Below are 23,029 nucleotides of genomic sequence, written 5' to 3'. Positions count from 1 at the left end.
TAGAGCTGAGTGAGTGGCGATACAGTCATGGGTATTATGACAGGGTCCTGAATTACCCCTACGAACTGTGCATTTGAAAAGAGAGAGAGTTGTTCAACACCAGACACTTTGTTATTAAGAGAGGGAGAGGTGAAGACTGCTTTGTTGTGCACCACAGAAGAACAGTCCCCTTTGTTGTGGTCACAGTCGGTGATTTCTAAAGGATTTCAGAGGACAACGGGGAGATCGACGGTGTCAGCTCACCTGAAGGCTAAAATCTCTCCCTCTCTCTCTCTCCATCACTACTCAATACCACGAACTGAACTTTACTCATCATTGTAAGACTACCTACTTACCTCTAGACTTGAAGAAGCTTGGTTTTCATATATTTCCACACTTACTTATATATAATCATTGCTAACCTGTTTGATATATCTGCATTTATATTACTGTATTGTGTAGTTACTAATAAATACCATTAGTTAATAGCAATACTGGACTCCAAAGTGTTTTCCATTTCTGCTGGATCTTTAACCCGTCACGGAGCACGTGACAGTATACAGGGGGTAAAGGATGGCCCAAAGCCATCAAACACTCTCGTACATTAACCCTTTCATTCCCAGAATTTCATTCAGAAATTGTGTGTTTCCAAGTATGAAGTTCCAGCATGGAGCAAGCTCTAATTGAGAAAGGCGGCTAGTGGAGTGTTTTAAATAATTTGCAGATGACAACACGATCAGGGGAGCAGTGGACAGCGAGGAAGGTTGTCATGGCTTGCAGCGGGATCTAGACCGGCTAGAAGAATGGGCTAAAAAATGGCAGATGGAACTTAATGCAGACAAGTGCAAAGTTTTGCACTTAGGTAGGACCAACCATGGTAGATTTTACACAGTGAATGGTAGGACACTGAGGAGTGTGGTAGAACAAAGGGATCTGGGATTACAGGCCCATAATTCATTGAAGTTGGTGTCACAGGTAGATAGGATTGTAATGAAAGCTTTTGGCCTTCATAAGTCAAAGTATAGAGTACAGGAGATGGGACGTTATGTTGAAGTTGTATAAGACATTGGTGAGGCCTAATTTGGAGTACTGTGTGCAGTTTTGGTCACCTACCTACAGGAAAGCTGTAAATAAGGTTGAAGGAGTACAACTCTCAATTTATAGACAGTCACCATTTAGATTGGTTACTGATTATTTTATTTATTTGGGTGTTAAAATTACTAAGAAGCACAAGGATTTATTCAAAGTTAATTTTTTACCCTTAATCGATCATGTTAAACAATTGTTTACTAAATGGTCCCCACTATCCTTATCCTTGATTGGTCGAATTAATGCTATTAAGATAATAATTTTACCTAAATTTCTGTATCTATTTCAGGCGGTATCAATTTTTATCCCTAAATGTTTTTTTGAAATTATTGATCCTGAAATTTCTTTATATATGGCAGAATAGAAATCCTAGGTTAAGTAAAATATATTTACAGAAATCAAAAAAGGAAGGCGGCTTGGCTTTGTCGAATCTTAGATTTTATTATTGGGCAATTAATATTCGATATTTAACATTTTGGACACAAGAGTTGGATGAAACTCAATGTCCATGATGGATGAACCTTGAGCGCGAGTCCGTACAGGGGTTTTCATTGGCTTCTATTTTAGGGGCTGTGCTTCCCTTTGCACTTACTAAATTGAATAAATAAATGAGAAATCCAATCATTAAACATACAATACGAATATGGTTTCAATTTCGTAAATTTTTTGGACTGAATAAATTTATCCTATCAAGCTCTATTATATCTAATTTTTTCTTTCAACCATCTAGGATTGATCAAGCTTTTCGTTTATGGAAAACAAAGGAGATAGCATGTTTTCCTGATTTATTAATGGATGATTGTTTTATGTCTTTTGAACAGTTGTCTAATAAGTATAACTTGCCTAGGTCACACTTTTTCAGATATTTACAGATTAGAAACTTCCTGAATGTTATTTTACCTACCTTTCCGATATCACATCAAATTGAAGTTACGGAAAAAATCTTAAGTTTAAATCCCTATCAGAAGAGTTTAATATCTTTTATTTATGATTTAATTATGAAAATACACTCAGGTACTTCCGATAAAATTAAGAATCAGTGGAAAAGAGAACTTCAGATACCTTTATCCAAAGAAATGGGAGAAAATTCTTCAGCTAACTAATACCTCTTCAATGTGTGCCAGACATGCTTTAATACAATTTAAGGTGGTTCATAGGGCTCATATGTCCAAGGATAAGTTAGCTCGTTTTTACTCTCATATAAATCCTCTTTGTGATAGATGTAAATCCGAGGTAGCTTTCTTGAAACATATGTTTTGGTCTTGTCCTCTTCTAAAACAATACTGGAAAGATATTTTTGATATTATCTCAGTAGTTCTGCGTATTGATTTACAACCACATCCTATTACTGCAATTTTTGGACTACCAGTGATAGACCCTAGTCATTTATCCTCGTCAGCTTGTCGTCTAATTGCATTTGTTACATTAATAGCCAGAAGATCTATTTTACTTAAATGGAAAGATTCCAATCCCCCTACTACATTTCAATGGTTTTCCCAAACGATAGCATGCCTAAACTAGGAAAAAATTAGGAGCGGTACTATGGATCCTTTGGTTAAATTTGAAGAGACTTGGAGGCCATTTATTCAATATTTTCATATTATGTAAGTTGACCCTTTCCGAATCTTTTGTAATAATTGTTTGTTAATGTATAGAGTAGCGGAGTTAACGACAAGTAATAATTTCAGCCGTAGTAATATGACAGCCCATTCTTCGTTTGTTGTTTTTTAGTTTAGTTTTCTTTAGTTTAGGGTTTTTTTTCCTCTTTATAAAATATCATTTTCACTGTTGGTTGTTATGAGATTGGGAGGCTGAACGATATCTGTCACTTGGAATTTGTGCTTGTACATGTTAACCGTTATTAATGTAATCCTGATCTCTTTGTATCATTACTATTATCGTTATGTTTATCAATTTTGAAACTTAATAAGAAGATTGAAAAAGAAAAAAAGACTACAGAGAAAATGTACAAGGATGTTGCAAAGTCTGGAGGACCTGAGTGAAAAGGAAAGATTGAAACGGTTAGGACTTGGAATGCAGAAGATTAAGAGATTTGATAGAGGTATACAAAATAATGAGGGGTATGGATAGGGTAAATGCAAGCAGACTTTTTCCACTGAGGTTGGGTGTGACTACAACTGGAGGTAGAAAAATAGAAAACCTACAGCACAATACAGGCCCTTCGGCCCACAAAGCTGTGCCGAACACGTCCCCACCTTAGAACTACCTAGGCTTTACCCATAGCCCTCTATTCTTCTAAGCTCCATCCTGGAGTCTCTTAAAAGACCCTATCGCTTCCACCCCCACCACCGCCAGCCCATTCCACGCACTCACCACTCTCTGTATAATAAACTTACCCCTGACATCTCCTCTGTACCTACTTCCAAGCACCTTAAAACTATGCCCTCTTGTACTAGCCATTTCAGCCCTGGGAAAAAGCCTCTGACTATACACACGATCAATGCCTGTCATCATCTTATACACCTCTATCAGGTCACCTCTCATCCTCCGGCGCTCCAAGAAAAGGCCGCGTTCACTCAATTTATTCTCATAAGGCATGCTCCCCAATCCAGGCAACATCCTTGTAAATCTCCGCTGCACCCTTTCTATGGTTTCCACAACCTTCCTGTAGTGAGGCGACCAGAACTGAGCACAGTACTCCAAGTGGGGTCTGACCAGGGTCCTCTATAGCTGCAGCATTACTCTCGGCTCTTAAAACTCAATCCCACCATTGATGAAAGCCAATGCTCCATATGCCTTCTTAACCACAGAGTCAACCTGCACAGCAGCTTTGAGTGTCCTATGGACTCGAACCCCAAGATCCCTCTGATCCTCCACACTGCCAAGAGTCTTACCATTGATGCTATATTCTGCCATCATATTTGATCTTCCAAAATGAACTACCTCACACTTATCTGGGTTGAACTCCACCTGCCACTTCTCAACCCAGTTTTGCATCCTATCAATGTAACGCAGTAACCTCTGACAGCACTCCACACTATCCACAACACACCCAACCTCTGTGTCATCAGCAAATTTATTAACTCATCCCTCCACTTCCTCATTCAGGTCATTTAAAAAATCACAAAGAGTAGGGGTCCCAGAACAGATCCCTGAGACATACCTCTGGTCACTGACCTCCATGCAGAATATGACCTGTCTACAACCACTCTTTGCCTTCTGTAGGCAAGCCAGTTCTGGATCCACAAAGCAAGGTCCCCTAGGACAGGGGTCCCCAACCTTTTTTGCACTGCGGACCGGTTTAATATTGACAATATTCTTGCTGACCAGCCGATCTGGGGGGGGGGGGGGGGGGGGCGGGGGGGTGTGTAGGGTTGCCAACGAACAAGAGTAGCAGTCAAATGCGTTGTTTACCCAAAAGACACAATGACCATGAAGCCTTGCACGGGCACCAGTGTGCATGCGCGTCGTGACCTGCCGATTCCTCCCCCCCCCCCCCCAAGCAAATCCTTTTTGGCGATTCTGTTCGTGGGGGTGGGTGTTAATCACTACTGGAATATAGGTGATAAGTGGGTAATACACTCAATTTTGTTTCTAAAAGGGTTTATCTAATGAATTTAATATTAAACACACAGCACATATTTTCCTCGCATGGATATAATGATAAGTCAATTATCAGGGGAGCTTGAAGTGTTGAACGAACTACCAGTAGAAGTGGCAGAAGCAGGTGCGATATGATCATTTAAAGAAAAATTGGATAGGTATATGGACAGGAAAGGAATAGAAGGTTATGGGCTGAGTGCAGGTTGGCGGGACTAGGTGAGAGTAGCGTTCGGCACGGACTAGAAGGGCCGAGATGGCCTCTTTCTGTGCTGTAATTGTTATATGGTTATATAGGTCACTTCTAAGTCAATAGCATCATAACATTTTAAGTAATATTTGGATATTAAACGCACAGCACATATTTTCCCCATATGAATATATAAAATCATTGCAACACATCAATATCACTGAATCAGTGGGAGCCCTGGGCTTGTTTCCCTGCAACAACACCGTCCTATCGAGGGGTGATGGGAGACAGCGATACTCGAAGGGGGTTCCTTATGTCCAGTCTGTTCTGCAGTTTAGTTTTTGTTGCATTCATTGCAGAAAACTCCGCTTCACAGAAAAATGTTGGAAATGGAAGCAACGTTTTCAGTGCTTTCGTGGCTTTCTCAGGATATTTAGCCTTGACTTTGATCCAAAATGCTGACAGGGATGTTATGTCAAACATACTTTTCAGCCCGTCGTCATTTGCAAGCTCGAGGAGTTGATCGCCTTCCCGCCCTTACACGGATGACGCGCGGTCATGACCTCGCATGCGTAATGGCTGATCAGTGGCTGTGACAGGGAATGAGGAAAGGTGCAGCTGACCAAATCATATCGCTTCCTCGCGGCTCGGTAGCGCATGCTCTGCAGCCCGGTGGTTTGGGACCACTACCCTAGGATCCCATGTGTCCTTACTTTCTCAATAAGCCTTGTATGGGGTACCTTATCAAATGCCTTGCTAAAATCCATATACACTACATCTACGGCTATACCTTCATCAATGTGGTTAGTCACATCCTCAAAAAATTCAATCTGCCTTTGACAAAGCCATGCTGACTATTCCTAATCATATTATGCCTCTCCAAATGTTCATAAATCCTGCCTCTCGGGATTTTCTCCATTAACTTACCAACCACTGAAGTTAGACTCACTGGTTATAATTTCCTGGGCTATCCTTACTCCCTTTCTTGAATAAGGGAACAACATCCACAACCCTCCAATCCTCCGGAACCTATCCCATCCTCATTGATGATGCAAAGATCATCGCCAGAGGCTCAGCAATCTCCTCCCTCGCTTCCCACAGTAGCCTGGGGTACATCCCGTCTGGTCCCGGTGATTTATCCAATATGATGTTTTCCAAAAGCTCCAGCACATCCTTTTCCTTAATATCTACATGCTCAAGCTTTTCAGCCCTCTATAAGTCATCCCTACAATCGCCAAGATCCTCCTCCGTAGTGAATACTGAGGCAAAGTATTCATTAAGTACTTCTGCTATCTCCTCCGGTTTCATACACACTTTTCCACTGTCACACTTGATTTGGTCCTATTCTCTCACGTCTTATCCTCTTGCTCTTAACATACTTGTAGAATGCCTCGGGGTTTTCCTTAATCCTGTCCGTCAAGGCCTTCTCATGACCCCTTCTGGCTTTCCTAATTTCATTCTTAAGCTCTTTCCTGCTAGCCTTATAATCTTCAAGGTTCCTATCACTACCTAGTTTTTTTGAACCTTTCGTAAACTCTTCTTTTCTTCTTGACTAGATTTACAACAGCCTTTGTACACACCGATCTTGTACCCTATCAACCTTTCTATGTCTCATTGGAACGTACCTATGCAGAACCCCACGCAAATATCCCCTGAACATTTGCCACATTTCTTCCGTAAGTTTCCCTGAGAACATCTGTTTCCAATTTATGCTTTCAAGTTCCTGCCTGATAGCCTCATATTTCCCCTTACTCCAATTAAATGTTTCCCTAACTTGTCTGTTCCTATCCCTCTCCAATGCTGTGGTAATGGAGATGGAATTGTGATCACTATCTCCAAAATGCTCTCCAACTGAGAGACCTGACACCTGACCACATTCATTTCCAATATCAGATCAAGTACAGCCTCTCCTCTTGTAGGCTTATCTACATATTGTGTCAAGAAACTTTCCTGAACACACCTAACAAACTCCAGCCCATCTAAACCCCTCACTCTAGGGAGATGCCAATCAATATTTGGGAAATTAAAATCTGCCACCACAACAACCTTGTTATTATTACTCCTTTCCAGAATCTGTCTCCCTATCTGCTCCTTGATGTCCCTGTTACTATTCAGTGGTCTATAAAAACACCCAGTAGAGTTATTAACCCCTTCCTATTCCTAACTTCCACCCACAGAGACTCCGTAGACAACCCCTCCATGACTTTCTCCTTTTCTGCAGCCGAGACACTATCGCTGATAAACAGTGGTCATGGGTTAAGCATGAAAGATGAAAAGTTTAAGGGGAACATGAGGGGAAACTTTTCCACTCAGAGGGTGGTGAGTATGTGGACCGAGCTACCAGCACAAATGGTGCATGTGAGCTCAATTTCAACATTTAAGACAAGTATGGATAGTAGAGATATGGAGGACTATGTTCCCAGTGCAGATTAATGGGAGCAGGGAGTTTAAATGGTTTCAGCATTGAGTAAATAGGCTGCTTCTGTGCCGTACTTTTCTATGAGTCTAAGGTTTCTCAGGAGAGATGTGTTTAACATCTGTTTGCACCTTAAATCTGCAGTCGCAAATTCCTGTACCCCAAATGTATCTTCTTGCCCTTGCATAAGGTGTTTAACATTTTATTCTCATTGTCTTCTTGATTAATTTGAGGCCATCTGTTCACGTATTAAAACTAATACCCAAGGACTGCATCAGAGGGGAGTTGGGCAAAAAAGACTCCTCCCACTCCCCCCCCCACCGCACTGCACTTGAAGACCAGGAGACCATAAGACATAGGAGCAGAATGAGACCATTCAGCTCATCGAATCTGCAATGTCATTCCATCATGGCTGATCCCGTATCCCACTCAACCCCATACACCTGCCTTCTCGCCATATCCTTTGATGCCCTGGCCTATTAGGAAACTATCAACAGCATCATTTTCCAGTGGTCCAATATCAACACTCACCTCCTTTTTACTCTTTACGTAACTGAAAAAAACTTTCGAAATCCTGCTTTATATTATTAACTAGTCTGCCCTCATATTTTATCTTTTCCCTTCTTATAGCCTTTTGTTGAATTTTAAAAGCTTCCCAATCATCCAACTACCCACTCACTTTTGCGATTTTATATGCCCTTTCCTTGGCTTTTATGCAGTCCTGAACTTCCTTTGTACTTTTCCAGCTCCCTTTGCAATCTCAACCCCACATCTTGGCTACTATTTGGAGGCCTATATATGATTCCCATCATGGTTTTTTTACCCTTGCAGTTTCTTAACTCCACCCACAAAGATTCAACATTCTCTGACCCTGTCATCTCTTTCTAAAGATGTAATTCCATCTCTTACCAACAGAGCCACACCATTGCCTATGCCTTCCTTCCTGTCCTTTCGATACAAAGTATATCCTTTGATGTTAAGCTCCCAACTATGGCCTTCTTTCAGCCACGACTCAGCGATGGCCACAATGTCATACCAACCAATCTCTAATTGCTCCACGAAGCTGTGATAAGTTTTCCCCAGGTGGCACAGCGCAACTATCCAGATGTTCTTCCCAGTACAATTCAGACCTCTGCTTCCCCACCCCTACTCCCCCAACCACGCACTTCATAAGGTCTTCCATACCTGAGGAGCTACGAGTGCGGACTCGACTACCAGCGTGCATCCTGCTGGTGCTGCCATCCCGCGAGCAGTTCCGGGATTTGGGGCGTCCTCGCTCATTGCTGGCCAGGCCGTTCATGTTCCTGTGGATTTTCCTCAAGCTGCACAAGAGATTGTGGTGGCAGGAGTCAATGCAGGAATGGACCGCAGGGTGCTAGGAGCACTCAGGTGGGCTAGATCCCTCTCCTGAGACTCGACCGTAAAATATCCATGCTCACGTTCACAATGCATGCAAGGAATACAAGAAAATAGGGTCTGGAGGAGGCCAGTCAAGCCTGCTTCTCTATTACCATCATGGCTGACCTGCCCCAGGCAACTTCTCCTCAGTGTCAGATCCCTATTGATCCCTTAAACCCTGATCTTTCAAACATCTGTCTACCTCCAGAAGAATGGGCAATAAGACCATAAGTACAGAATTAGGCCATTTGGCCCATCAAGTCAGACCTGCCATTTCATCATGGCTGATTCAATTTTCCTCTCAGCCTCAATCTCCCACCTTCTCCTTGTATCCCTTTATGCCCTGACCAATCAAGAATCTATCAATCTCTGTCTTAAATATAACGGCTTGGTCCCCACGCTGCCTGTGGCAAAGAATTCCACAGATTCACCATCCTCTGGCTAAAGAAATACCTCCTTATCTCCGTTCTAACAGGGCACCCCTATATTCTGAGGCTGTGTCCTCTGGTCTTAGATATTCCCACCATAGGAACCATCCTCTCCGCATCCATTCTACGAAGGCCTTTCACCATTCAGTAGGTTTCAATGAGGTCACTCAACATTCTTCAGAATTCTAGTGAATACAAGCCCAGAGCCATCAAATGTTCTTCATATGAGAGACTGTTCAGGTCTGGAATCATTTTTGTGAACTTCCTTTATCCCTCTCCAGTTTCAGCACATCCTTTCTAAGATAAGGGGCCCAAAACTGCCCACAATAAGTCTCAACATTACATCCTTGCTTTTATACACTAGTCCTCTCTAAATAAATTTGCCTTCCTCACCACAGACTCAACCTGCAAACTAACCTTTGCAGAATTCTGCATAAGGACTCCCAAGTCCCTTTGCACCTCAGATTTTTGTATTTTCTCTCCATTTCATAAATAGTCAACCCTTTCATTTCTTCTGCCAAAGTGCATGACCATACACTTCCCGACGTTGTATTCCATCTGTCATTTCTTTGCCCATTCTCCTAATCTGTCTAAGTCCTTCTGTAGCTTCTCTGCTTCATCAAAACCACCTGCCCTTCCACCCATCTTCATATCATCTGCAAACTTTGCAACAAAGCCATCCATTCCATCATCCAAATCATTAACATACAGTGACATGCAAAAGTTTGGGCACCCCGGTCAAAATTTCTGTTACTGTGAATAGCTAAGCGAGTAAAAGATGACCTGATTTCCAAAAGGCATAAAGTTAAAGATGACACATTTCTTTAATATTTTAAGCAAGAAAACATTTTATTTCCATCTTTTACGGTTTCAAAATAACAAAAAAGGAAAAGGGCCCAAAGCAAAAGTTTGGGCACCCTGCACGGCAGTACTTAGTAACACCCACTTTGGCAAGTATCACAGCTTGTAAACGCTTCTTGTAGCCAGCTAAGAGTCTTTCAATTCTTGTTTGGGGGATTTTCACCCATTCTTCCTTGCAAAAGGCTTCTAGTTCTGAGAGATTCTTGGGCCGTCTTGCATGCACTGCTCTTTTGAGGTCTATCCACAGGTTTCCGATGATGTTTAGGTCAGGGGACTGTGAGGGCCATGGCAAAACCTTCAGCTTGCACCTCTTGAGGTAGTCCATTGTGGATTTTGAGGTGTGTTTAGGTTCATTATCCTGTTGTAGAAGCCATCCTCTTTTCATCTTCAGCTTTTTTACAGACGGTGTGATGTTTGCTTCCAGAATTTGCTGGTATTTAATTGAATTCATTCTTCCCTCGACCAGTAAATGTTCCCCGTGCCACTGGCTGCAACACAAGCCCAAAGCATGATCAATCCATCCCCATGCTTAACAGTTGGAGAGGTGTTCTTTTCATGAAATTCTGCACCCTTTTTTCTCCAAACATACCCTTTGCTCATTGCGGCCAAAAAATTCTATTTTGACTTCATCAGTCCACAGGACTTGTTTCCAAAATGCATCAGGCTTGTTTAGGTGTTCCTTTGAACCTTTTGGCCGCAATGAGCAAAGGTATGATTGGAGAAAAAAGGGTGCAGAATTTCATGAAAAGAACACCTCTCCAACTGTTAAGCACGGGGATGGATCGATCATGCTTTGGGCTTGTGTTGCAGCCAGTGGCATGGGGAACATTTACTGGTCGAGGGAAGAATAAAGTCAATTGAATACCAGCAAATTCTGGAAGCAAACATCACACCGTCTGTAAAAAAAAAAGCCAAAGATGAAAAGAGGATGGCTTCTACAACAGGATAATGATCCTAAACACACCTCAAAATCCACAATGGACTACCTCAAGAGGTGCAAGCTGAAGGTTTTGCCATGGCCCTCACAGTCCCCTGACCTAAACATCATCCAGAATCTGTGGATAGACCTCAAAAGAGCAGTGCATGCAAGACGGCCCAAGAATCTCACAGAACTAGAAGCCTTTTGCAAGGAAGAATGGGCGAAAATCCCCCAAACAAGAATTGAAAAACTCTTAGCTGGCTACAAAAAATGTTTTCAAGCTGTGATACTTGCCAAAGGGGATGTTACTAAGTACTGCCATGCAGGGTGCCCAAACTTTTGCTTCGGGTCCTTTTCCTTTTTTGTTAATTTGAAACTGTAAAAGATGGAAATAAAATGTTTTCTTGCTTAAAATATTAAAGAAATGTGTCATCTTTAACTTTATGACTTTTGGAAATCAGTTCATCCTTTATTCGCTTAGCTATTCACAGTAACAGAAATTTTGACCGGGATGCCCAAACTTTTGCATGCCACTGTATAACATAAAAAGGTTTGGTCCCGACAGACCCCTGTGGAACACCACTAGTCACCGGCAGCCACCCAGAAAAGGCTCCCTCCTTGCCTTCTGCCAATCAGCCTCTGCTTTATCCATACTAGAATCTTTCCAGTAATACCACGAGCTCATAGCTTGTTCAGTAGCCTCATGTGGCATCTTGTCAAAGGCCTTCTGAAAATCCAAGTACACAACATCATTCAATTCTCCTTTGTCTAGCTTGCTTGTTATTTCTTCAAAGAATTCCAACAGATTTATCAGTCAAGATTTTCCCTTGAGGAAACCATGCTGACTACGGCCTATTAAAATACCAAGTACCCTGAGACCTCATCCTTAACAATCGACTCCAACACCTTCCCAACCACTGAGCGCAGACTAACTGGCCTAGAGTTCCCTTTTTCTGCCTCTCTCTCTTCAAAGTTCAAAGTAAAATTTATTATCAGAGTACATGCATGTCACCACATACAACCTTCAGATTCTTCTTCTGCAGGCATACTTAGCAAATCCATAGAACAGTAACTCTAAACTAAACATCAGGAACTGTAAACTAAACAAACTGTGCAAATGGGGATATAAATAAATACTGAGCATAAAATAACAGTGTTCTGAAATGAGTGTGGCTGTTCTTGAACCTGGTGGAGCGAGTCTGAGGCTCTTGTACGAGTCTGAGGATGAGTTCACGGCGCTAGCCAGGCGTCAGAGAACATTACGGGAGTGCAGTGTTATGTGTTTCACAGGAACGGGGCTGCACAAGGACATACCTGATCAAAACTTCTCCATGGACGGCATCCAGACCATTCTGACTGACTGGAAGTGCACTGAGAGCGGTAAGCGTAAAGGAGTTGGGTGCTTACTGTTCTGGCTAACAACAGATGGTGCAATCTGGGTCATATTATGATCGAGGAACGTGATTGTAGACCGGATATTGAACTTTTTACTGTTGGACTTCGGCCACATTCCACCGAGATCCAACACTGGGCGGCACGGGAGGTCGTTCCTGCCTGTGGCCATCGAACTTGCAGCTCCTCCCGTGGAGGATCAGACACCCTGAGCTAATAGGCTGGTCCTGGACTTATTTTCCATCTGGCATAGTTTGCATTTTGTTGTTTGATTGTTTGTGGTTTTTGTATTGCTATATTTACGCTCTATTCTTGGTTGGTGCGGCTGTAACAAAACCCAATTTCCCTCGGGATCAATAAAGTATATCTATCTATCTATCTTGTACCTTTTACCTAATGGCAACAGAGAGAAAAGACCATGGCCTGGGGTGGTGAGGATCTTCGATGATGGATGCTGATTTTCTACAGCAACATTTCATGTAGACGTGCTGAATGGTCAGGAGGGTTTTATCTATGATGTACTGGGCCCAAATCAACTACCTTTTGTAGGATTTTCTGCTGAAAGGCTTTGCTGTTCCCATACCAGGTCTAATGCAGCCAGTCAGCACACTTTCCGTCACACATCAATAGAAATTCACCAAGGTTTTTGATGACGTGCTGCATCTCTGCAGACTCCTAAGAAAGAAGTGCTGTGCTTTCTTTGCAATTATATTTATATAATGAGTCCAGGACAGGTCCTCTGAGATAGTGACACCCAGGAATTTAAAGTTACTGACCCTCTGATGATTACTGGCTCACAGACCTCTTGTTTCCCTCTCCTGCAGTCTACGATCAATTCCTTGGTCTCAATGACATTGAGTGAGAGGTTGTTGTTATTACACCACTCTGCCAAATTTTCAATCTTCCTTCTGTATGCTGATTCATCACCCGCTTTGATACAGCCCACAACAGTAGTGTCATTAGCAAGTGGTGTTGGTGCTGTACTTAGCCACACAGCCAGTTGTAAAGTGAATAGAGCAGGGGGATAAGTACACATCCCTGTGGTGCTCCTGTGCTAATGGAGATTGTGGAGATGTTTTTGCCAATCTGAACTGACTGGAGTCAACCAGTGAGGAAATCCAGGATCCAATTACACAGAGGGTATTGAGGCCCAGGTCTTGGAGTTTACTGATTAGTTTTGAAGGAATGGTGATGTTAAATTCTGAGCTATTTTCAATAAAGAGCATCCTGATGTATGCATCTGCTGTCCGGATGTTCCAGGGTTGTGTGAAGAGCCAACAAGATAGCATCTGCTATAGGCCTGCTATTTCAGTAGTCAAATTGAAGCGGATGCAAGTCACCAGACAGGAGTGGATATGCGTCAACACCAGCCTCTCAAAACACTTCATCACTGTGGATGTAAGTGCCACTGTGCAACAGTCATTTAGACAGGGTACCATACACTGCCAGAGCAAGAGGTTGAAGACATCTGTGAATACACCAGTCAGTTGATCGGCACAGGGCTCCAGTACTCGGCTAGGTACTCCACCCGGATCAGATGCTTTCCTTGGATTCACTCTCTTGAAGGCAGCCCACATGTCATCTTCAGATACTGAGACCAAAGGATCATCAGGAGACATGAGGGTGCGCGATGGTTCATCTCTGTTCTCGTGTTCAAAGCGAGCACAGAAGGCATTGAGCTCATCTGGAAGCGAAGTTCTGCCATCCCCTATGTCGCAAGATTTAGTTTAGTACGAAGTTTTGGCATTCAAACCCTGCCACAGCTGTCGAGCATCCCTTGTTGATTCCAGTCTAGTCCAGAATCTCCACTTTGCCTGAGAGATGGCTTCATGGAGATCATACCTGCACCTCTTGTAGCATTCTTCATCTCCAGACTTGAATGCCTCTGATCTGGTTCTCAGCAGGCTCTGGGTTTCATTGTTCCTCTAGGGCTTCTGACTGGGGAAAACCATGAACGATTTTGTGGGAACAGACTCATCCACAGCTGTTTTAATGAAGTCTGTTACTACCCTGGTGTAGTCATTTAGGTCCTCAGACGAGTTCTTGAACACAGCCCAATCCACTGACTCAAGGCAATCCTGTAACGGTTCCTCTGCCTCCTGCGACCACCTCTTGGTTGTTCTGATCTCTGGGGCCTTGCTCTTTAGGCTCTGTCTGTATACAGGTAGCAGGAGTACAAACAAATGATGCGACTTGCCAAAATACGGTTTTGGGAAGGCACAGCAGGTATTCCCTATTGTAGTGTGGCAGTGGCCTAGTGTAATCTCTGGTGCAACAGGTTACATGCTGGTGATAATTGGGCAGGGTTTTCTTCAAACAGGCCTGGTTAAAGTTGCCAACTATAATTTGAAATGCGTCAGGATGGGCTGTTTCTTGTTTACAGACAGCATCGTGCAGTTTTGCGAGTGCTTGCTTATAGTCAGCCGCTAGTGGTACGTTGGTACGTATACTGCGGTTACGATCACGGGTCAGAACCCCCGAGGCAAGTAGAAGGGTCTGCATTTAATCATTAGTTGTTCTAATGATTAATTATTGCTATTAGGCAAAGGCCTGGTCCCCTGCCTCACCCCCCCCCCCCCCCACCACTTGGTACAACTTACTTCCTCTGGTCTGCCTCCTTGCGTTTGTGTTCCTTGTTGTGCACGTACGCCGTGGGGTCGAAGCGAGGCTGTCGGCTCCCTGAGGAAAGTAAAAAGGAGTGAGAGCTTTGACCACAAGTTGCATTTGATGCCCTGTTGCACACAAATATTGAGCACCCTAACATACATCAACACCTAGTGAGGAGTTCCACCAGATTCCTATTGGCTAGGGGTCCAATGGGACACCCTTTAAGAGAACACTCAGCATTACTATACTGTCTTCTCTCAGAGTTGCTGAAACCATGAACTATTGCAAAGTCTGCTAGCTATCAAACGTACATCACAATTGGGGGAACAGTTAAATTTGCTGATGATACAACCATTGTTGGCAGAAATTCAGGTGGTGATGAGAGGGCGTACAGGAGCAAGATAGATCAGCTAGTTGAGTGGTGTTACGGCAACAATCTTGCACTCAACGTCAGCAAGACCAAAGAACTGATTGTGGACTTCAGATAGGGTAAGACAAGGGAACACACACCAGTCCTCATTGAGGGATCAGAGGTGGAAAGTGAGCAATTTTAAGTTCCTGGGTGTCAAAATCTCTGAGGATCTAACCTGAATCCAACATATTGATGCAGCTACAAAGCAGGCACGACAGGGGCTATATTTCATTTGGAGTTTGAGGAGATCTGGCATCTCACCAAAAACACTCGAAAATTTCCACAGATGTACCATGGAGATAATTCTAGCTAGCTGCATCACCGTCTGGTATGGGGGCAAGGTCACTGCACAGGATCGAAGTAAACTGCAGAGAGCTGTAAAATTAGTCATCTCCACCATGGGCACCAGCCTCCAAAGTATCCAGGATATCTTCAAGAAACGATGCCTCAAAAAGATGGTGTCCATTATTAAGGAGTCCCATCACCCAGGTCATGCCTTGTTCTCATTGCTACCATCAGGAAGGAGCTACACAAGTCTAAAGGCACACACTCAACGATTCAGGAACAGTTTCTTCCCCTCTGCCATCCGATTTCTGAATGAATATTCAACCCATCAACACTACCTTCGACCACTTTCTGGCTTCTCCCACAAAGCCAATGTCTAATCCAATTTACCTCATCCTGAATGCCGAGCAACTGAACATTCTTGACCAGCCTCCCATGTGCGACCTTGTCAAATGCCTTACTAAAATCCATGTAGACAACATCCATTCCTTGCTTTCATCTAGTTTCCTGGTAACTTCCTTGAAAAACTGTTTTTGTCTATGTTAAGTATATAAGCTAATCTTATATATTTATTTTAATTTTGTGGGGTTTTTTTTGGTTCCTTAAGGTTGTTATAGCCGGGGGTAGTACTGGGGATAAGTTCCCACTATCTATTAAATTCTTCCAGTGGCCTGCGACTCAAATAGCCTCTATCAATCAATTCTAGCTCCTGACCTTCACATATCACTTATCTACTAGGCCCGTCGGAACCATTTCTACTGACAGGAGAAGGGGCAAAGGCAGGTTACTGGTGCCTTAAAAACCAGTTTCTTCGAGCAGGTGGGGCTTATCAGCTGTGGTTTGCAGCTCATCGAAGAGAAGGAAAACTGATCTCAAACCTCTGCTGCCTTGCGGCTATACCCACTCATGGAGGAAGCTACAGGAGTAAACCCCGAGGGAAAAATCCAGAGCTGGTGTCCCTAAGGCAGTCCTACATTGAGTTCAATGCTGACTGGCAGCTCCGGGTGCCAAACTGCATCGGTCTTTGCTGTTGGGTTCATCAGATGTGCGGAGAGGGTGAGCTTGCTACATGGGCAACAGCTTGCTCTCCATGTTCTAGTGGCCTGACTTGTGTATCTGGGCAGCTGGGACGCAACGTCCATGGTCGACCCTGACCAATGGAGACCTCTCGTGTTCCTTATGCTGCACCGGATCCGGAGTAACAATCATTTCACCCTCCTTTACACTTGTGTGCTGAAAAATGAGAACAATCTTGAATTGTGAAACAAGAGTCAGGGGTTTAGAGCACAAACACAAGAAAATCGGCAGATGCTGGAAATCCAAGCAACTCCCACAAAATGCTGGAAGAACTCAGCAGGCCAGGCAGCATCTATGGAAAAGAATAAACAGTCGACATTTCAGGATGAGACTCTTCTTCAGGACTGAGAAGGAAGGGGGAAGACGCCTAAATTATAAGGTTGGGGAGAGAAAGGAGGCTAGCTGGAAGGTGATAGGTGAAGCCAGGAGGGTAAGAAAGGTCATAGGCTGGAGAAGAAAGAATCTGATAGGAGAGGAAAGTAGACAATAGACCAGATGGAGCTGGTACACAATTCGGTCCTGGGTGCAAGCTCGAATTACAAAAATGTCAGCATGGATGGTGCAGGTTGAATTACTAGACTAGGGGCCAGAGTTCAAATCCCACTCCCGTAGCAGTGGAAATTAAATTTAGATTGATAATCTGGAAGTTGGAGGAAAAAGTCTAGACTTAGTAATAATGCACACAAAATGCTGGAGGAACTTAGCAGGCTAGGCAGTATCTATGGAAAAAAGTACAGTCGATGTTTCAATCCGAAACCCTTCGACAGTCCTTCAAAATTCACCCAGGAACAAGAAGATAGTGTTATTAAAAAAACCATTTAACACAATGGTTCCAGGAACAAAAGAAATGAGTAATGTAGCTAGACTGTGAAATCTGGCATTCTTCTTACATTGAGAAGACGAAGAGACTTGAGATTAGAAGAATTGGAGGAAGGGAGTAGTGGAAATCTTATTGAAACCTATCAAATATTGAAAGGCCTAGATAGAGTGGAGTGCTTCCTACAGTGAGGGAGTCTAGGACCACAGCCTCAGAATACAAGGACATCCCTTTAGAATGTGATAAGGAAGAATTTCTTTCACTAGAAGGTGGTTAATCTGTTGCATTCATTGCCACAGAAGGCTGTGAAGGCCAAGTCATTGGGTGTATTTAAAGTAGAGGTTGATAGGTTATTCAATAGTGAGGACGTCAAAGGTAACAGGACAAAGGCAGGAGAATGGGGTTGAGTGGCGTAAAAAATCAGCCATAATGGAATGGTAGAGCAGACTCGATGAGCTGAATGGCCTAATTCTGCTCCTCTGTCTTACCGTCTTACAAATGTCATATTCACATTCATGAAGGGCTTCTCTGAAGTAAAGAGAAACCATTTCCAATAACCACAGGGCCCAGTAATCTGCGAGAATTTAATTAAATTGGCAAAACAGACAGAACTCATAGATGAGTGTGAAGAATACTCCCATTTACTGCTATACTGTTAGAGTCATGGAAAACTACAGCTACAGATAAAGGCCCTTCAGCCCATCTAGTACACACCAAACCATTTAAACTGCCTTTTCCCATTGACCTGCACTGGGACCATAGCCCTCCATACCCCTACCACCCATGCATCTATCCAAACTTCTCTTTTTTTTTCCCCAATTTTTTTTTGATTGATTTTCTACATAGGAGAATAGAGAGTTCAAGAAAAAAATATATCAAATACGTTATACTGAATCGCACAAACTCCTTACCCTATATTCATACAAATTGATTAATTCATAATATTGAAATATCGTAAATTTATTATATGGAAAAAAAATCTAACCCACTACCAAGACCGAAGCTGATTAGTAAAGAAGAAAAAAGAAAAAAAAGTATATTATTAGCCACCATCTGTGCTTTAACGGCAAATCAAAGGATTTGAAAATAGTTCAAAAAAGGTCCCCACAATGTTTGAAAGTCTTGATTAGTTTCAGAAATTGAACACCGAATCTTCTCTAAGTTTAAACATGACATCACATCACGCAGCCATTGAACGTGAGTGGGCGGGACCACATCTTTCCATTTAAGCAAGATCGCCCTCCTAGCCAGAAGAGAAATAAAAGCCAAAATGTGCAAATCAGATTTCTCCAAAATAATATTCTTTCCTCCAACATTACCAAATAAAGCGGTCAAAGGATTAGGCTTAAAATTTACTTTAAAAAGTACGGAGAATGTTTGAAATAGTTCTTTCCAATATTTTTCAAGACTCGGACATGTCCAAAACATATGAATGAGTGAAGCTTCTCCAATATTACATTTATCACAACAAGGAGATATATCCAAATAAAAGCGAGGCAACTTATCCTTGGTCATGTGGGACCTATGGACCACTTTAAATTGTAGGAGAGAGTGGTGAACATATAACGATGAAGTGTTAACCAATTTAAAAGTTCTCTTCAACATTGAAATCGAGTTTGCATGCACCACTTTTGCTGGCAGCTCATTCCACTCTCACCAACCTCTGAGTGAAGAAGTTCCCCCTCAGGTTCCCCTTGAACTTCTCACCTTTCACCCTTAACCCATGACCTCTGATTGTACTCCCACCCAACCTCAGTGGAAAAAGCTTGCTTGCATTTACCCTATAATTTACCCCTCATAATTTTGTATTTCTCTATCAAATCTCCTCTCAATCTTCTATGTTCCAAGGAGTAAAGTCCTAACCTATTCAATCTTTCCTTATAACACAGGTCCTCCAGACCCAGTAACATCCCTGTATAATTTCTGTCTTCTTTCCACCTTACTTACATCTTTCTTGTAGATAGGTGACCAAAACCGAACACAATACTCCAAATTAGGCCTCATCAACATCTTATACAACTTCAACATAACATCCCATCTCCTGTCCTCAATACTTGGATTTATGAAGGTCTATGTGCCAAAAGTCTTTTTTACATCCTATGCCACTTTCAATGATTTATGGACCCGTATCCCAGATCTGGTTGTTGTACTGTGCTCCTCGGTGCCCTACAGTTCACTGTGTAATACCTATCCTGGTTGGTCCTGCCAAAGTGCAACACCCTGCATTAGTCTGCATTAAGTTTCACCTGTCATTTTTCAAACCATTTTTCCAGCTGGTCCAGATTTTAAACTAGCTTTATAGATTTGCCGTGTGTAGGTGATGCTTTGAGACATTCTGTACCTGTTGGAGAGGGAGTCAGCTTGTGCACGTGGCATCGATTTCCTCTCTGACTCTCCCGAGAAGATGACCGTTCCCTACCACGAAAGGATGTCTGCCCGCCGCTCCTCTCTCTGGATGTGGATCCCGACCACTGCCTGCTCCGGTCCCTCGAGGCAGAACGGCTGCCCTCTTGAAGCCTGTGGGCTGAGCTCGTCCTGTTCTGAGAGTGCCGTTCAGAACTTGGGCTAAAATTCGACCGGCTCTGGGGAGAGGGTCCTGCTGGAGTGAGTCGACTGGAAGGAAGAGCAGAGCATGATGAACGGAAGGGGTGGAGGAGGAAAAGGATGAAAAAAAGATTCAAAATCTGCATGCAAATATTAGTGGGACTCATTGGACTGAGTTTCTTAGTCTAATATAGAAGATGGCTGAACGAGTCAGGAACGGCTCAACCCCATTAGGTCCAGAGGAATGGCTCTTTTGAGTCCTGTGGTCCTAAGACTTCAGTGGCTATCAACAGGAAGGGTCACTGGCAGGAAATCCTATAAGCTAGTTGTGGGGGTAGAGGAGCACAAAAAGGATTGAGAGAGAGAGATACAGAGATACTGGAGGTGTTTTAAATTATGAATGAACGGTGTAGAGTAAACAATAAAAGTGATTGTCTACCTGCTATGCACTTTCTCTGTAACTGTTACATTATATACTGCATTCACTTTTTTCTTTTTATACTACTTTGACATATGGAACAATCGATCTGCATCGTTAACCATGAAGGAATCAATATAGAAGAAAACATTGAACTCAAATGGATCAAGGACAGTGGAAGTAGACAGACCAATTGTTTTTGTTCTTGCCATGAAGGCAAAGGAATGGAGGTTGCCATTTTGTGAGCTGTTTAAAACTGTCCTTGCAGCTCCCCATTTTGTGAACTCTGAACTGATTCATGCCCTGGGATAATCTAATCAGAGCAATTGAACTCAGACACAAGGAGTTTCTGCTATTGATCTGCTAAACCTGAGATCATTCTCCGATAAGCTGTGTACTGTGTACAAACATTTTAATTCCAATTCCCATTCCTGTTCTGACATGTCAATCCATGACCTCCTTCATGCCAAGATGAGGCCACCCTCAGGGTGGAGGAGCAACACCTTATATTCAGTGTGGGTACCCTTCAACCTGATAGCTTGAATACTGGTTCCTCTTTCTGGTGAACAAATTCCCCCCTTCCCCCATTTCTCACTCTTGATCTTTTACTTCTTCTCGTCTAGCTGGGTCCCCTCCTCCTTCTCTTTCACCTATGGTCCACTCTCCTCTCCTATCAGATTGCTCACTCTCCAGCTTTCAGCTTTTTCCACCCACCTATCACCTTCCAGCTAGCTTCTTTCCCCTCTCCCCACCTTTTTATCCCCCCTCCCCCCTTCTCAGTCCTGAAGAAAGGTCTCAGCTTGAAACGTTCACTGTTTACTCTTTTCCATAGATGCTGCCTGGCCTGCTGAGTCTCTCCAGTGTTTTCTATGTGTTGCTACTGTGTACAGTGGCAAGTTTGCAGAAGTAATCTCGTTATTTCCCAGTGTCGAGGTGACCCAGTTTTGTCTGGTTTTAACCAGAATCAAAGAGAACAGAAAAAGGCACCTAAGACATGTAGTTGTGTAGCCCTTGGACTACATCCAATGGGAACCTGTTATAGGTCAGTCAGGTGACATAGAGCCAACAAGATTGAAGTGCAATATTTGAACTGATGAGGAAGACTATAAGAATTAGGAGTTTCAAATTCAAAAGGAGTGAGAACTCTGGAGACTAACTAGCACAAGGAAGAACTCCCATGCCAGGAGCTGGGAGAAGATAGGACTGATTTTCTAGCCAACAGGAGATCCCCTACATCAGTGTTATAAATTGGAGAAGTGGTCTGAGTGAGTATTGGTACAGAGGAAATGATCGAATTCATGTTTTAAGTTTTTGGCCTGGGGGTCAACATATTTATGTTGTTGCTTATACAGAGACAATAAGGTTCGAGCTTTGATTAATTAAGAGTTGCATAATGAATTGCCTAACCTAGATCAGTTGATGACCAGCCAACAAGGCGGCATGTATCAGTAGGAAAGCAGCAGCCACCAGCAGAGAGCCCCACCGCCCAGGCCATCGCTGCTGCCATCAGGAAGAGCCTCAGGACTCGCACCACCAGGTTCAAGAACAGTTAGTACCCCCTCAATCATCAAGCACTTGATTAAAAGGGGATAGCTGCACTCATTTGCTCCATCATTGAAATGTTCCTGCAACCTATAATCTCACTTTCAGGACTCTTTATTTCATTACCTCATATTCTCATAATTTATTGCTATTTATTTATCATCGCATTTATACAGTTTGTTGTCTTCTGCACTCTGGTTGATCGTTCATTGATCCTGTTATAGCTACTATTCTATAGATTTGCTGAGTATGCCAACAGAAGAATGAATCTCAGGGTTGTACGTACATGGTGACATATACTGTATGTACTTTGGCAATAAAATTTACTTTGAACTTTAATAAATCAATTAAGAAGCATTTCTTTTGTCAGAGAATCAAAAACTAGGGACTAAGATATACAAGTCATCCTTATAAAACAATAGGAAACTTTATTAGAATGTGGAAAATGCTGTGGCAAGAAGTTGACGCAGGTGACTGACATACTTTCAAAGGGAAAGCAAACAAGAACAGGAATGGAAGTAGAGAGGTGAACAAAAAGAGATTCGTGTGATATAAAATTGCCGAGAGGACTATTTAGGCTAAACGGCCATTTCTGTTTCTAGTATTCCTGGCGGGGAAAACTCTCATGAATGTTTGATTCATCTGTGCATGTAATCCAAGTGACCACTCCTCATATAGGACTAGGCTCAGGCACAGGGTGCCCATGTGCAAGCATCAGCCGCTCACTCAATTTCCATTTCCATTGTGTGGTTTGGTGAACTTTTGTCTGATAAGCCCTCTGTGTAGCTGGAGGTTATACTACCCTAAAGGAGCTATATAATTGCAAGAATCTTTTTTAATATACAGTGGATTTCAGTTAAGTGGGACACACCAGGAACAGTACATTTTGGCCCAATTTAACAGCTGCCCTAATTAGCCAGTTTCATGGAAACAGTTAAAAAGTATAGCATAAAAAAATGAGTATTAAACTTTTAGCTAAAATTAAACAAATTATGTATTTAAATGAACTTTTAATGAATTATGTATTCAAATGAAATACAAAACAAATTACAACACTACTACAATACTACAAAACTGTATTCGATCCTAACAGT

At 42.7% G+C, this 23,029-nt stretch overlaps 1 protein-coding gene across 3 annotated transcripts in view; it reads right to left on the bottom strand.

Annotated features, from left to right (window-relative positions):
* The window catches only part of ccdc61 (coiled-coil domain containing 61), a 103,192-nt gene that overhangs the window by 15,693 nt on the left and 64,470 nt on the right, over positions 1-23,029 (bottom strand). For all 3 annotated transcript variants that reach the window (XM_072274526.1, XM_072274527.1, XM_072274525.1), the window contains 3 exons: positions 19,773-20,044; positions 14,834-14,912; positions 8,421-8,557 (listed from right to left, as the gene is read on the bottom strand). In XM_072274526.1, coding sequence (XP_072130627.1) covers positions 8,421-8,557; positions 14,834-14,912; positions 19,773-20,044 — 488 coding nt within the window. The remainder of the gene's footprint in view (positions 1-8,420; positions 8,558-14,833; positions 14,913-19,772; positions 20,045-23,029) is intronic.

Source organism: Mobula birostris, chromosome 12 (genome assembly GCF_030028105.1).
Source record: "Mobula birostris isolate sMobBir1 chromosome 12, sMobBir1.hap1, whole genome shotgun sequence".
Taxonomy (NCBI): Eukaryota; Metazoa; Chordata; class Chondrichthyes; order Myliobatiformes; family Myliobatidae; genus Mobula; species Mobula birostris.
This window is presented reverse-complemented; position numbering and strand designations above follow the sequence as displayed.